We start from the raw sequence: 16,873 nt of genomic DNA on the forward strand, positions 1-16,873 counted from the left end.
CCCACCAGTAATCCCAACCAATTAGAGACAGTCCCTGCCCCACAGCCCCTTGCGTCATGGACGCCGCTCTGAGCCGACCAATCGCATTCTGCTTTCACTAGTCGCGCCAGAGACGCGTGGGGTGAGATAGGCTGAGGGGCGGGGCTAGGTGAAGCAAAGGTCCGAGCCAATCAGAAAAGGCCAGACCTCCTCCGCTCAGGGTCCATCCCTGACTCATCAAGTTCCTGGCGCCAGGACTTTGCCCGGGAGTGGGCGTGGCGTACTAGTGGAACAGAGACACTGTCCTGGGCCTACAGCTTTGTTATTGGAGATTTGTATCGGAGTTTATTTTAAAACAAAAGGTTGGGCTACCCTGGATTTAGCTCAGTGGTTCCGCCGCCTTCCTTGCAAGCAAAGGTCCTGAGTTTGATGCCTGGTACCAAAAAAAAAAAAAAAAAAAAAAAAAAAAATTGGATCTAGCAACCAAAAGGAATTATCAACTTAAATTTTCTTCTCCTTTTTGGATATGTAGATCTGGCTTCTGATCCCTGACCTCCTTCTCCAAAGAAAACTTTTTGGGAAAATGAGCGCTGATTTCATTAAGAAGAGTGTGGGACACCAGTCTTAAATCTTGGAACGTGGCACAGAATTAGGGTATCTCAGAATTGAAGTACTTAAAATGTGCTGTAATCTACATCAGTGCCTCTCAAAATCTCTGTGGTAAAGGATGTTTTTGGTTGTTGCTATTTTGTTTTGTGTTTTGTTTTTTGTGCCCAAGTCATCCTAGAGGAGTACTTGTGGAAAACACAAAAAAGAATTACTGGAAAAATAGAAAGCAAAATGCATAGAAATTACAAAACTCAAATTTTTATTAGATTCAACACGTGTAAACATACTGTGTCGAACTGATATGTTTCTAATCCTTAGGCTTAATTTCTATATTTATATAGACTATTAACCAGTCCCAGTTAACAGACTAAAACTGCACATTTATATATCAAAATCTCCTGTACATACTTTAATTTACTTCATGATTTCTTTCAAAGTTTTAATTATCTATTGAACAGCAATGATCTCTAAATGACTGAGGTAATCTATACTGGTTATCCTAAAGATTTGCACTAATTGACACAAACTTGTTTAGTAATCCTTTATTTTATACCCTAAAATCAGATTTAAAGAACAAATTTGATTACTTTAACATTCAATTTCTAAGAGTGTTTTATAATTGGGATGGAACTTGCCTTCCTCATCCCACGTTCAACTGTAGAGACTACAATTTACTGGTATTTTCTAAAATTCCAAAAGTAAAATTAATCCCAGTCCTAGCCAGGCATTGTGGCACATGCCTGTACTCTAAGCACTCCGGACATCTGAGGCAGGAGGATCACAAATTTGAGCCCACTTTGGGCAGTTTAGTGACTGAGCAAAACTCTGTTTCAAAATAAAACATCTGGTGGTGTAATTGAGTGTGAAGGTCCTAGCTTCAGTCCTCAATAATTAAAAACAAAAACAAAAAACAAAATTAACCCCAATCTTGAGAGTCTAAACACTCCTTTTAAAATGTCCTAGAGCTCAAAGGTGATGTGCAAAAGGAAGAAGACAGGAGAGATAGTTGGTAGCTGTCCCAAGGAAAATTCATTTCTACATAGAAAGGAGAAGAGCCTAGACACCAGAGGTCCTGGTTACCCTAATCTTGGGATGACAGCCAGTGTAGAATAGACTGTAAATTAAGGGAAGGTCAGAAGACTTCAGAGCAAGACCAGTAGGTTCTCCCCTGTGGTGATTTCCATCCAGGCTGAGCAAGGAGGTTTGGGCCTCTTCTTCCTTTTTTTAACTGAAGTTGGTGTTTTCAAAGTGCTTTGACACCTGAAAGATAGACTGAACTGTTAGGAGTTCCAGAAAGACAAGGAAAATATAACTGTTTTCAACACATGTCATTTAATAGTACTGTAACAATTGTTGTATGTTTTTAATCAGAGGTGGATGGGTAGGTGTAATTGTTTTAATCACCCCAAACTATCTTAGGTTTATGTTGTTCAAGGGCTCATTCAGTTTTCTTTCAAACCAGGAGAACACGCACATTGTCTCAGTCTGTCACCGACAAACTGAATAGTAAATAATAGCATCTCTACTTTTGAATGTCTATCTACTACTTCATTTAATAAATTTGCTTCTGCCTTAAGTGCTGAAACAAGTTTCTGTTTCCTCTTATAGTACCAGCAGCAGTCCTTTAGATAAACAAGGATGAGTAAAAGGTATCCTTTGCTCCAGTAACAGAGCTCTATCCTTGGTCTTTACACATTTCTCTAGAACTAACTTGCCTCTAGTTTGCAAACAAAGGCAACAGAACAACTGCCAGTAAATCCATGAAGCTTCTCTTGTTCATAACTTTAATCCATTTCCCTTTAACTCATTTAAATTGGCCTAAAACTGCCTTTGGAGTGAGACTAGCCCATTCATAAATAAAATGGCAAAATGTTATGTGTTGCTGATAGGATTCTCATATAGGATTCAAGAGCCACATAAGGGATTATTTACAGATATAAGTATAGTGGTACCTCAGTTCATGAACTTATTTGGTTCCACAATTCTGGGGAAGATAGCCAAAGTCATGTTTGTCATCCTATGCAGAGTTAGAGAATGAAAGCAAAATTTTGCCTACCACTCCCATTTGTGAACCAAATTGTTCATGAAAAGTAGTGATCACGAACCGAGGTATTATTACATATCATTTTTAATCAAATATAAAATGATTATAAAATTATAAATGAAAATGTCAGTTTATTGGTCCTAAAAACAACAAAAGATAGTCTCTATCTACTAGTTAAATAAGAGCAGATATAATCTTCCTTATTAACAATTTATATATTCAGATACATGCATAGCATGTCTGTACACATACATTCTTTTATGCAGTGTGATAAAAATATGGCAAATAATTTTTTAAAATGTATTACACTAAGACATACTGCCATTAATCTTCTTTACTTTGAATACACAGCGTATCATTCTTGCCACTTTCTGAAGTAGTTCTAGGAAGCTTTCATGAGTGTTTTCTTTAGTTATACTGTGATAGATTTCTGATGTCCTGAATGGTTTCCAAACGTTTACCTTTCATACGCATTTTGATTTTGGGGAATAGGCAGAAGTTGCAAAGCACCAAATCTAATGGAAAAGGTAGATGAGGACACACCAGAATATTTTTTTTAGCAGAAATTGCTATAAAACTTTTCAACTGATTCAAGACATTGAGGCAGCTGTGAAAAGACACTCACAAAAGAGGATGTCAAGGACTGCTTCAGAAAGTCACAAAATCAATGGGATAAGTGTGTTTGAAGTGAGGGGGAGTATTCTGAAGGGAATTAATAGTAATGTATCTTTTACTGTAATAAATTGTACTTTTAATTTAAATGTTCACACCATGTATATTTTTATATGTTATACACTGATATATCTATAGATTATATCTATATATATATATATATTAAATATATGTTATTCAGCCTTATGTTTAAACCTTGGCAATGGGTGTTGACAATAGAATTGTACATTTTTCAAACCTCTGCCCCATTGCCCCTCCCATCACTCTGTAACCTGAATCCCTAAAACCAAACCAGACACTGCAGAGTCTATGAGCAATCATGAGCCCTCTTGTTCTTTAGAATTTCTGTCCATTCCTTACCTACCATGACCATTGCTGAAAGAAATGTGCTATCTTACTCAGAAAACCAAGTTAATCTGAGTTGAAATATGAACTTCATCAGGTAAAATGTATTCTTTTGAGTGATTTCATCCTAATCTCTATTGTGGAGTTCATATACTGGCTGTGCATTTCTTCTTGGTTTGTACATGTGTAGAGAGTCTGAGACAGATCATGTCTGGATTTAGCAGGAATTTATGTATATCAAACAAGATAACTCTGCAACAATAGTGATAAGGATCCCCATTTAACTCTGGACTGATTTCCCAGAACTGAACCAATTAATGTGAGAACATAAAATCCGTCTTTACAATGTTGGAGACCAAAATGTTTTTCTTCCAATTAACAGTGAGTGAATATATTAGGAGACTGCTTAAATAACCACCATTCGATATATCAACAAACAGGCATCCACCTCACATATATACCCACAGCTGTGTCTTCACATCCTATCCTTTCTCCAAAAATGATACAAGGAAGAAAGGTAACAAAGCTGAGAACAGGAGCTATTTACACAGAGAAGTATCCATCAGTAGCATGATTCTTTAATCATTGTTATTTACAATTTATCATCTGACAGACTTACAGAGAATAAATAAAGAAAAGAAAATATACATTTGGTAGCATGTTTGTTTTTCTAATACAGAAAAATTTTACATATTCTCTTTTGGAATGTCTATGATAGTTTTTAGCAGAAATTAAATCCATTTTCTATTTACCCATTATCCTACAAAAAAAGCCCAGATGCTTCCTAATCATAGAGTGTACCACACAGCTGCAGAAACTCAGTCCTCAAAAAAAGTCACCAGCAGAAAACAGGAGACAAGTAAGATAGCATCAATAGTAAATAACTATTAAAATAGGCTAAATTAGAAACTTTGTGTGCTTGCAAGAATCTTTACAACTTTCCATTATTTCCAAGCCTCTCTTTTGGAAAATGACTCTGTAGTGTGTGTGTGTGTGTGTGTGTGTGTGTGTGTGTGTGTGTGTGTGTGTGTGTCTTTTTAAAAATTCTTCCTGGACATGAGCATGAGCTACTTTGGGATTCAGATCCCTTTTCCATAAGAGGTCTGTAAAGTTGTAGACAAGACATCTACAGGAAAAACTAAAAAGTGTATATCAAATGTGCTGGGTTTATAGCCAGAGACTGGACTGTTTTTGATCTTATGTCCTATTAAGATACCTTGCAGTACTGTTTAAATACCACAAAGGATAAATCATTTCCACTGATCAATTTTCTCATCACCAAGTATCCAAATGGAGGATACACTGCACCTACTTAGAGGTCTGGGCATTGTTTCTTATTTCAAAATAAACCATCAATGTTAAAGTAAATCAATTCTCCTAGGTTCATCCTTGCTAGATAACATATCCATATTTTATTCATTCAAAAAACATTCACAAAATATTCAGCAAGTGTTTACAAATGTCCTCAGAACTTTACAAGACATATTATTATAATCTTGATTAGGGCAGCTTAAAAATGGCGATCACAAAGTTTAAGGCCATAATCTACAGAATCATAGTTTCAACTTTCCCCATTTTGGGGCTGTTTGCATTTAATTTCGACAAATGTGATTGCTATTCTAATTAAGAATAGATATTTATGAAACTTCTGTCTACTCTGAAAAAGGTGTTTCATCACACACATCAGGGATCTATACCATTGTATTCTGTTCCTTTCATAAGCTGTACTGGTGCTGTTAAATAATTGCAACCCAACTCTTGGCTAAAACACTGGTTCACTCTAAAGTGTTCTCCTTAGCACTAGTGAAAATCCTACTCACCTGTACGAACTGAGGGAACCACATTACCTAGATTTTCTTTCTGGATCTGCTCTCTACTCAATAAGCTATGCATAGGTCTTATTGCTTTTGTATTGTTCTTGGATCTATTTTGTCCTTGGATTGTTTCAGATCCAAACAAACTAACCTTAAAATTTGGAACCAGGTTAGGCATGATATGGCTCATTGATAAATGAGCACATTAATTTGTTCTCTTGAACATTATTTCAAATTTTGTTTAATTCTATCCAAATCATGTCTTTCATGTTTCATCTAAGCAATGCCAGGTTACAAATCAGCAAAAAAAAGAATCTATCAATTAAATGAGAACATGTGGAAAAACTAATGACATCAGATAAGGTCTGTAGTTTAGTTAGTAGTAGTACACCAGTGTCAATTTCCTGGTTTTGAAAAATGGTTCAAAGTGAACTCTTGTTTCCATAGTTTAAAATGGACTGTAAAATACTATTGACAAGGGAACACTGGATCTAGGGTAAGACCACTTTGTAATTTTTTAACTTCCTGTGAGTCTTAAATTATTTTAAGATAAGTTTTCAAAAAAGATACAGTAACTAAATAAATATTATTTTCTGCCACTAAAAATTGCAGCTAATTGGAGCAGCTTATTGGAGCAGGGAACTCAAAATACCAGAAATTGAATCCTCATTAATCACCCCCATCTTTTTCACTTCTAATTCAGCACTCCAGGTAAGTTACCAAGTGGCAATGACATTCATCTGTTTGTATAAAAATGTGAAATTTCAATCCAGAAGGATTTCCCAGAGTAGATCAGGATTGACGTGGTCCAGAAACATTAGGGACCTACCATATGCACTTCCAGAGGATAGAGGTCTCACGGAAAAGACTAAGATAGCAAGTTCTATGTCTATGAATTCAGCTGAGGATCAAAGACTTAATGGCTATATATTGTCATTCTCTTCATTTTTGTAGTTTTGGGTAAAAGAGATGCTATTCTGTTTTAGTGTATTTCCTCGGCACATCTTCCCTTTCCCTCATTGAGACACTCCCTTCCTTCTGTTCTTTTTTAGTCAAAACACATCCCCACCCACATCATGCCTTTCTTGTGGGAAGTCTGGATGGAACTGAAAAGCACATTTCCAATATGGTGCATATCCTTTGTGTAGATATCACAAATGATTTAGTTTTGTCTAACTGATGCTCATTGTTTCCATATGCCTACCTGCAGCCATTATTGAAAATGGGTTTCATTAGCAAAAACAAGAGAAAGAAGCACAAAGATTCAGAAAGTACCAGAAACTCCCTACCTCTAGATCTCCATGTCCACCTCAATACTTCTCAATACAATCTTCAAGTCACTTACTTTTTCTAGCTTCTCTCAGAGCTCTCTTCAGAGAGTCTCGCCTTTATGCTCCACCATGGAGTTCATCAGATCCAAGTTGCTGGTTTCCACCTTGCTTAAGCTGGACACATCTTCCCTTCCCAAGCATTCTCACTGCCTCTCCTCTTGGAGCCTCCTTTCTGGCTTTCTCCAACCTCTCCATCTACACATGCACACGTTCACATATCCACTTCATTTTTTACCCACTTGCACAAAACTCTCTTTGTTACACACCCCTAAACACCCTTGTGTGATTTTTTTCCATAGCTTTAAAATCACAAGCTCCCTTAGGGCACTTCTTTTAATGCCTGATCACATATGTGATGTATATGTCAACATTTGGATCTAACCATTGACCAGCAAAAGTATAAATTCAGATCTGATAATCTTAAAACACAGGGTGACATAAAATGATTTACATATATCATGAAGAGGATAATTTACTGCAAAAATCAAAAAAGCCCCACAGTTTCTCATCAATTTTCCTACCTTCTTTTCCAAACAAATCCTAGTTCCATTCCTTTAATTTCACTTTGAGCTACTTTTAAATTCTACGTACTAAGATTTTCCCACTTACTCTGTTAGGTCACTCAAATTTATGCTGCTAAACTCTACAAGTATGACTTGATTAGAAGTTAAGCCTATGTCTAAAATACAAAGGGCTCAGGGGCATAAGATAAAGCCTTCTTCACCCACAGAAGATTCCTGTATATGACAATACACATTTAACAGTCACCTAAAAAAATTACTTCTGTGACTCAAACTCAGAAAAATCCAGATATTCTAATCCCAATCTAACCATGATTTCAAAATATGAGATCATTGAATACAGCGAGTTGGAACAGAAGCCTAAAATGTAAAAAATTGAGAGATATAGACAAAAGCAAAATGATATTCTTTTCTCTTGCTGCATAAGAAGTCATCTGGATTAATCCCTCCTGAGGCACAAAGGATAAAAGAGAACAGGCCAGAGATCTTGATTTCAGATGCTTCTAATTCTAAGGAAGCTAACAATTGCAATCAGAGTGTGGCAAGTTTGGAGGAGAACATGCTTAACTCTTAACATAGTAAACGAGATAATGTAAATGGAAACACCTGGTAACCACAAAGCAATATACAAATACAAGTGTCACTACTAGTACTATTACATTTCCCAGGACCTTTTTTAGTGGCCACAATATTTAGAGCAGGAGATAACAAAATTGCTAAATCCATATCTATTTTCCAGCAAATACTGAGCATATTAGAACTAGAAGAGTCTGCAAGATCTTCTGTTTCACTTTTCTTAATTCACAGATAAGGAAACAAAATTCTGAGAAACAAAGTGACTTGCCCAAGACAGTACACTTGCCTTGATGCAGAAAGAGGTTCAAAGTTCCCAAACCAGTATTTTCTTGCCTTGCAAACTGATGATTTCTCCAAAGTTAATCCTGGGAGACACTAAAGTGTAGAGCCATAGGACATCCATGGAGAAAGGGTGTTTGCTACAGTCAGAACATGATCTGCAAAATGAGCCTTAAGGACTTAGATTTATGCTAAGGCTGTGGCTGGAGCAGTAGCTATATTGTAGGCCGAGTGGGGGAACATTAGCATTCTCAAGAGACTATGGAAAAGGTGGATGGAAAAGCAATACAAGCAGACTTGAGCAGTCAAAGCAATTTCTTTGGGAATCTTATCTATATAATCTTTTCTGGTTTGTCCTCAATGGAAATTAAGGGTCCCCTTTTCCAGATTTCCACTGAATCTGCAGATTTGTGGAGGATCAAAGCTCAGATTCTGCTCTAAGGAGACTCCTACTCAGTACTGCATTACTTCCATGAATTCTGACACCAGAGCCTCTTGGTTTTCTGCTGGTCACATCACATCATAAGCAAGAGCATGTACACTGAGCAGTAGCAGTAGATGGTCATAGTATGCCACGTTGGAATTGAGGAGTTTTAGGATTAAAGGACATTAAACATTTTCTCACACAGCCATTTGCCTTGTGTTTGAAAACCTCCATCTTTCTTGCATAATTTTTCAGCCTATATCTGACCCTTGTCAGGAACAAAGGACTCCCTGTCTTTAGGGGCAAGCCTGTTCATATTTGTACGTTCAGACTCTGTTTATGTATTCCCTAAGAAGTCTTCCTACAGTTTCCCCTTATTGGTCCTAGATCAACCTTTTGGGGACACTCAGAGTAGATCTCACTCCCTGCTATAAATGGCCTTTCGGTATTTATGCCAGAGAAGTTCAGCCCCCAGTGCGTGTATCCCATAGAGATTTTATCGATTAAAAGCAATAGATCTGGGGCCAGGGATTTAGTTCAGTGATTCCACCACTTGCCTCATAAGCACAAGGTCATGAGTTCGATCCCTGGTACCAAAAAAAAAAAAAGCTATAAATATGGGGAAGAAGGGCCAAAGGACCTCCCATCAAGATACCAAAACAATCAGGTTTTACTGATTAAAAAAATCAAAATTTCACTAAAATATACACTTGGAAATATCAGAACAGAATAAAGAAGATCCTCACAAATGAATAGTACATCTGTCAGTTAACCTCCACAGAATTCCTTTCCTTTATCCCCTACCTATTCAAGAATTCTTCCAAGCAGGAGTCCTAATTACCATTCCCTTTCCTACAGCCTTGTAACAGATATTCTTTCCTATCTACATCCCTGCTGCTTCACATGCGAACTTCAATATTGATCCCTGCCCCTGAATGAAGAAAATAGCCATTCCAAGAACCAGACTCTTTAAGAATGTGCCATACACTTTGACAGGAAAGGAAAAATACGGTGCAACATGACCAGAGTTCAAATCACAAAACCATCTTTGATTAGTTGTTGAATGCTGAGTCTTCAGATTCTCCATGGCTACCAATTCTTTCCCTATGCCTTATCTCATGTTTCCCAAGATATTAGCATTCTTCAAATTTTCCTTTTTTTAAGATATTTTATAAAAGGTGACATGGAAAAAATATTGTCAAATCTGCACATTTATAAACATAAGCCTATTTAAACTTTATAAATTATCTGAATTTTCTAGCCTTTGTTATCTAACACTTGTTATATCAAGTAAGATTTCTTTTACTACATTTTATTTGTCCTAGGCATTTTTTTTTCTTTTTTAGCTATTTAATGTAAAAAAAAATTATATATGAATCAGTGGTAAGGAGTGGGATAGTACAGTGAGGGAAGAGAGGGACAGAGACAGCGAGAGAGCAAAGCAAACAAGCCTCTGTCCCTCAGGTCCACTAAATGTCCAGATGAAGTGGCTTAGATGTGGATGAGTGGTAGGTCTTGTGGGGAGAACTGGGGCCATCAGGACATTGGCAGGCGTGGACAACATCACTCTTCACCTTGTTGAAGGAGCAGAAGATGGATTTCTTGGAATGAGGGACGGTATTTGGTATCTCTTCTCCAGCAGCTGAGCATCAGCTTATACACAGAGTCAGGGCAAATGGCTGGCTGAGGGAGGTAAGTCTTTGGAAACAAAATTTAAAAAGAGAAAGAAAAATATTAAGTAGAGGAAGAAAGAAGAACACTATTTGCATCATAGATTTTCCCCACTCCATGTTCTTGGACATGATTACTGACATGGGTGTTGTGTCCATTCTTACAACCATTCTGAATCACTTCGGTCCCTTCTGCATTCCCATTATTTTCTCCAGTTCTCTGGAGTAGGACTTCTGATGGGGCATTTTTTGACTCTGTGTTCTTGTAAAAGATGAAACTGAAGTGAAAAGGGAACAGATGTTTCATGGTAGACCATGTTTGATTCTTCCTATATGAAGGTTTGTCTTAGGTGAGCATGGTATTCATAGAAAGTTCATTAATAGCTTCAGTTTCTTGACTGGAATAAAATCTTAGATGCAGAAACTAGGGTGCATGATGTGTCCATGTAATCCCTAGCCATAATGTTTTCTGTGCTTCCCTTTCTTTACTAGTCCCACATAGAAGAGATTAGCTTTCTGCATTGTAGCCTGCCCCAAAGTCAGTGCTTTTACCCTATCTCTAGTCCTGCTCTGAATTCTAGATTAAGTCTCTACTCTGAAATTGGCAATTACAGATTATTTCAAGTAAGATATTACTGTGTTGACTCCCAGGTCATTTTCGAGATCAGAATACTAAATATTTAATGAATTTTTAAATTTTAAAAATTGATTACAGTACAAGACACACTGCTATTAATTGCCCTCAAAATACTACCCTTCACTTCAAACACACTTATCCTATCATTTTTGCCATTTTCTTAAGAAATTCTGGAAGTCTTCTTTTGTGAGTGTCATTGGTTGCAATGTTGTGGCTTCAATGCCCTGAACTGATTCAAAATGTTTACCTTTCATGGTCATTTTTACTTTAGAGAAGAGCCAGAAGTTACACAGTGTCAGATCTTGAAGAATGTTTTCATAGTCTGCCATTCAATTGGATAGCACATAGCAGCACATTCACAGTTTTTTATCACAATTCATGAAGACATTCATCAAACAGGACTTCCAGAACTGCTTCAGAAAGTGGCAAGAAGAATGTGATAAGTGTGTTCAGAGTGGGGATGGGGTATTTTGAGTGGGGTAAATGGAAATGTGTCTTTAATTGTAATAAAATTGTTAAATTTAAACATTCACTGTATATTTTGGTTACACCTTACATTGATATATACCTGAATCATAACTAAATTTCTCATGCTCTTTGAATGAAATCCGTCAATTGCCTTTGCTGAATCCAACATCTGCAGCTGGTTAATCATTAACCAATCAATTCCTGATGCCCTGCCTGCCCCCTATACCAACACCATCCTGCATTATGCATCAGAGAAGCTAGGATTTACTCAGTGTCTGCTCATTTCCTGTGCCCATCAGCTCTATATTCACAAATTAAAAAGGTAAATATCTCTGACTTCTATTGGAATCTCAAATGAAGTCTGACAAGCTTATCAGCATGTTACAGGGTACTCTGGCAGTAAAATGCCAAGCATTCAAAAGAAATATTATCAATTAAATAAAGTACAGAATAACAGACACATTATTGATGGAAATTAAAACTGTTAAGCCCTTTTGAGATGCTTATTAAATAATTTAAAAAACATATTTGTACTTTGAGCCAACAGATGTCAATAAAAGTAGTAATTTGTTATTAAAATTGCCTTTTAAAATCTTAAAACTTGTCAAGTAATTGAAGCTATATTTCATAATAATTAATATTACATCTATAGAATTTTGTTTGCCTTTTATAACATCAAACAAATAAACTTTTAAGACTGTATTGTATTTGGGGGGGTATTTAATTCCATTTAGACTATAAGCATGCAAGAAAAGCACCATCTGGGAATTGTTCACATCTTAAGACAAATTTGAAAGGAAAAGTTTCAAATACATTTTTAAATTATTGTGTAGACTACTGAGTATTTTCAAGTGAAGACAAAGAATGTAAGATTTGCTTAAGCTAGCAATACTAAGTGTAAAATTCTTTCTAGATTCTATGGTACTGAAATTTTTTCTTCTCTATCATATCTGCTGGTTAGCAGTGCCACTAGAAAATTAGTTATATAACACTTGCTTAGTCTAGTCACCATAGAATCCAGACACTGATAATGTTGAAATATTACTGTCCCTGCACTCCAGTGCCAAATTTTTAATATTTGTATACCAAATTTGAATTTAATACCAATAAATTTAATACCAATTACATTAAGCAAAATGTAATAAAATACAAATTTAGTAAATTATATTTAATCATATTTAGTATGTTTAATATATTAAATTTAGTAGCATTTATGCTTCTAAATGACAGTTTTACTTAGCACCTAAAGGTAATATTTGGCTTTGGCATGGCTTCAATCAAATATTTGACTTTACTATTTGAAAATCATAACCTATATATGGTGCACCACTAGCATCTGAAGAAGGAAAATCATTGCACCCTTTTCAAAAAGTTATCTAAAACTAAGAAAGATAAAATCTTGGCAATTAGTAGAAACTAAAATTTCTATCAAATGAGAAAAAGTGTTTCCTTTTGAAATTTAATAATATAATCATTAGCATGTAATTTTTTAGTACTAAGTAAGAAAAACTATATAATATAAAGAATACTTTTAAAGTAATGAGAACATGAAAGGGTTGGGAGGGCATGACTTTCCTTGTTGTACGTTTGATGGTCAAAAATCTTTTTAATATAATAAAAATTCCCTCTAGCATTTCAGTCACTGAATATATTGAGGAATACTGCAAGGCTTGCAATATACCTACTTTTGCCTATAAGTTTAGGATATACTGAATTTTGAACCATGATTATGGCAGATACGATTGCATTTTCTAGTTAAACACGCTATCTTTAACTGGCAATGTGTTCTCTCAAGGGTCACTGTGGTCGGTGGCTGGGACGTATTAGTCCAGGAGAATATAAAGTAAGATGTTTTTCTTAATGTGTTTGCTTATTTCATGGACACAGAAGTACATTTGCCCTTTATTATAGAAGGCAATTGCATCACAACCAAAATATGTAATTCAGAACCCCTACTAGCAAAATATCCAACACAATATCAAGATAAAATTAAATTCTAGGTTCCCACTCTCATTCACAAAATAGATTATGCATTATTCTTGTCATTCTCTTATCATTTGTTTGCTTAGGTCTATTTAAACCACAGAGAATCAACTTTTTATTTTCTGCTAAAGCCTTCTCCAGCTATTATTATATTCCTGCTGGAGATGCCACAATCTGAGTATTCTGTTACCAGGTCACTTTGAAATGCACATTAAAATGTGATGTACTAGTTACTGGCAAGTTTTAAAACAGATCTCATGGAAATGTTAAAAATTGAGCTAACTAAAGAAAACTTACCTAAGAAGTCTAGAAATTGGGATTCCATGAAATCTGAGGAATCCAGCTTTCCCTGAGTCATGAGCAGCATCATTAAATTGACCCAAAGGTGCCTCCCAGGAAAATGAAGTCCAGGATACACCTGTCCATTTCTGCACATTCAAGTCTAGACATATTGGTACACTAGGGATTTTTTTCATAACTTTGCACTAAGCTACATCCCCAGCCCTTCTGTTATTTTTAATTTGAGACACAGTCTCACTAAGTTGCCTGAGCTGGTTTATAAACTTGCAGTTCTCCTGCCTCAGCCTCCCAGAGTGCTGGGATTACAGATGTGCACCAATATACCTGGCTTTTAAGGCTTTACCAAATGCTGATAAGTTTCTTATTCCTCTTTACACACATACTTTTTAATGAGGAAGACAAACCAGATGATCTAAATCAAGAAATAGATACAACTATTGGTCAAAGAGGTAAGATTTTATTTCCTGAAACCTTTCATGCTTTCCAAGAATCAACGAGTAGAAACCATTAATAAACAGAATATATGACTACCTCGGGATGACTTTGGTCTTTCGAATAATCTGGAAAGTTAGTGACAAAAGAAGACTGTCATCCAGCTCAGGTCTATCCTGCTAAGTCAAAACTTTTCTTTCTTCCTCTTCTATAAGCACCCAAATCCACTTCCATCTCCTCCCAACAGTTCTTACCTGTCTCCCTTGGTCTCGGAAGAACTCTCCAGTATTCTCGATAACCTGTTCATCTGATAGCTGGGAATACGGTTGCTCTTGACAAAAGGTGAAAGTCTCCCACAGAGTCACCCCAAAGGCCCACACATCACTGGCTGTGGTGAATTTGCCCTGTGTAAGTATGGAAAAGTAAAATCAGAATCACTGCACACACAAAAAATATTATGTTCTCATAATCTAGAATTAATTGACCTTCTCCTACCAAGAGTAAGGGATACTGAAACTGCCAAAATCTGGGTGGAGGACCTAGAAGTGAGAATGTGAAGTTTCAAAAAGCAAGTCATTCTAAATCTCATGATCTCAGCTTAGTTCTGCTTCTTGGAGATGAGAGCCAACAGCTGAAGGGAAGGCACCATAAACCATCAGACTCTCCATCCGAGTATTAGAAAGTCAGCCTAGCTCTCAGGTAGCCTTGGGAAGATGTCCCTGGGAAAGTCAAAGTTGGAATGGGAAGTCAACTGTTTTTACAGTAGAGATAGCAAAACCTAATTTAAGTCCCTAGAGTATTCCTCTGTAATGTGGGACTCTCATTTCCCAGGTCAGTGATAGTGATAGCTTGAAAAACAGACTTTAATAAGTGACAGCAATGAGATTTAGATGCAGTTAGCATGAATTTAATACTAATACATATTTAATTTGGTAAAGACAGTGACATTGACAAATAGATGTTATATCTTAGATAAGAAAAATGAGGTAGGAAAGGCTGACTAAATTACCCTGGTTAATAAGACCATTTAGTAATAGAAAAGCTGGAATTTGAAGCAAGTGCCTTTGAATCTCAGTCTTATATATAGCTCTTAACAGTGTACAATACCTTTAACTAGAAAATGCTCAGTTATTACATTAGAAATAGGTAAAATATAACAACTCAATACCTAGATGAAAAAGATCATAATGAGGATTTTTATAACCTGGTATATATCAACATCATTCTAAACTTTAGGAAATTGGAAAGTACTTAAATATCAAATTATAGAGACATTATTAAATTACAGGGCACAGCCACATAATGGAATATTATGCAACTATTAAGATATATTTTTAGGCCATTGCTCAAGCGCCAGGAGGTAGCTTGGGCCCCGATCCACTGCAGGAAGGAGAGCCATGCCTGCTCCCGACCCAGCTGCCATCGCTCAAGCCAGGAGGGTAGCCGCGCGAGCACCCCTGAACTCCAATAAGTCCCCCCCACCCCTCACTTTCAGACCTCCTAACTGTGCCAGTCTTTGGACCCACTCTGCAGAGGCAGAGGTGGTCATCAAGGGTATTTTTCTGAGTTCCCAACTTTGAACATCTTTAAAGAAAGGGCGTAGGAAACCTGTAATAGAACATTGTGGAGTTCAACCATTCAGAAGGTTGGGTAACTCAATCTGGGCCTTGCAGCCTGAGGTCAGTAAGCATCATGGGGTTCAGCCATCAGCTAACTGAGACCAGGGGACTTGCATCCTCGCTCTGTCTGAGCCATTAAATGGTAAATACACTATATTGAAATTTTGTTCACTGCAGACATGTTCTGAACTGCTTCTTGATTTCAATTTCATTCAAATGATTTAAGGGTGATAGACGAGTGACTACCACAGGTGGTCAGTGTCCAAGTTGTGCTTGATCTTAATGTGTTGCTGATTGTAACAGTTGGGATAAAGCATTGCGGTTGATATGATGAGCTGTTTCTCTGATGTTATGAAGATGAGAATGTCTTTGGGTCGTTAGAGACACAGAAGCCAGGGTGCAACTATATCAGGAAGATTTGGGTGATAATCCAGAGATTAAACCAAGGACAGTCCAACAACAAAAATTAAAATGAGGAAACACTTAAGCAAGACACAAGGACAGACTTCCAGTTCACCAATGGCAAACAGTAGGGCAAATGAGGATGAAAAGACTGATAGTGAACCACCGGGGCACCCTGAACTCAAAGCATAGGAAGTAACAAAACAGATCAATCAGGTTCTAGAAAAATTGAAAACAAAAATAATTTCCCAGATAGCCACAGAGATAGTGAGCAAAATGGAAGTCACCATTCAAGACTCTAGAGCAGAAACTGACAAAAAAATAGATGAGCTCAGGACCATGATAGAAGCCATGAAGGCCCAGCATAAGAAAGAAATGGAAAAAATAAACACCCAACATAGGAAAGAAATGGAATCTATAACAGATTCAAACAGATATCCAGGAAATTAAAAACTCTATTGAAAGTGTATGCAACAGAATAAAAGAATGCAAAGATAGACTCTCAGATATAGAAGATAAGATTTTAGTCAGTAACCATGAAAAGAGAGGTCTCTTAAAAACAGTAAGAGATCATGAGAAATCGATCCAACAACTCCTAGATGATGCAAAGAAGAATAACATAAGACTGATAGGAATACATGAAGTAGCAGGAGAAAATACAAAGGACTTTAAAAATCTGTTCACAGAATTAATGACAGAAAACTTCCCAAACAGAGGGGAAGAACTTGACATTCAGATAACTGAGGCATATAGGACCCCAACTAGCTA

At 36.6% G+C, this 16,873-nt stretch overlaps 1 protein-coding gene across 3 annotated transcripts in view; it reads right to left on the reverse strand.

Annotated features, from left to right (window-relative positions):
- Positions 1-3,490: 3,490 nt before the first annotated feature.
- The window catches only part of Ddr2 (discoidin domain receptor tyrosine kinase 2), a 149,014-nt gene continuing 135,631 nt past the window's right edge, over positions 3,491-16,873 (reverse strand). For all 3 annotated transcript variants that reach the window (XM_010611282.3, XM_010611280.3, XM_010611281.3), the window contains 2 exons: positions 14,339-14,488; positions 3,491-10,292 (listed from right to left, as the gene is read on the reverse strand). In XM_010611282.3, the coding sequence (XP_010609584.1) occupies positions 10,158-10,292; positions 14,339-14,488 (285 nt within the window). In that variant the 3' untranslated portion in view covers positions 3,491-10,157. The remainder of the gene's footprint in view (positions 10,293-14,338; positions 14,489-16,873) is intronic.

This window comes from Fukomys damarensis, unplaced genomic scaffold (genome assembly GCF_012274545.1).
Source record: "Fukomys damarensis isolate Sample0158 unplaced genomic scaffold, DMR_v1.0_HiC HiC_scaffold_19, whole genome shotgun sequence".
NCBI classification, from domain to species: domain Eukaryota; kingdom Metazoa; phylum Chordata; class Mammalia; order Rodentia; family Bathyergidae; genus Fukomys; species Fukomys damarensis.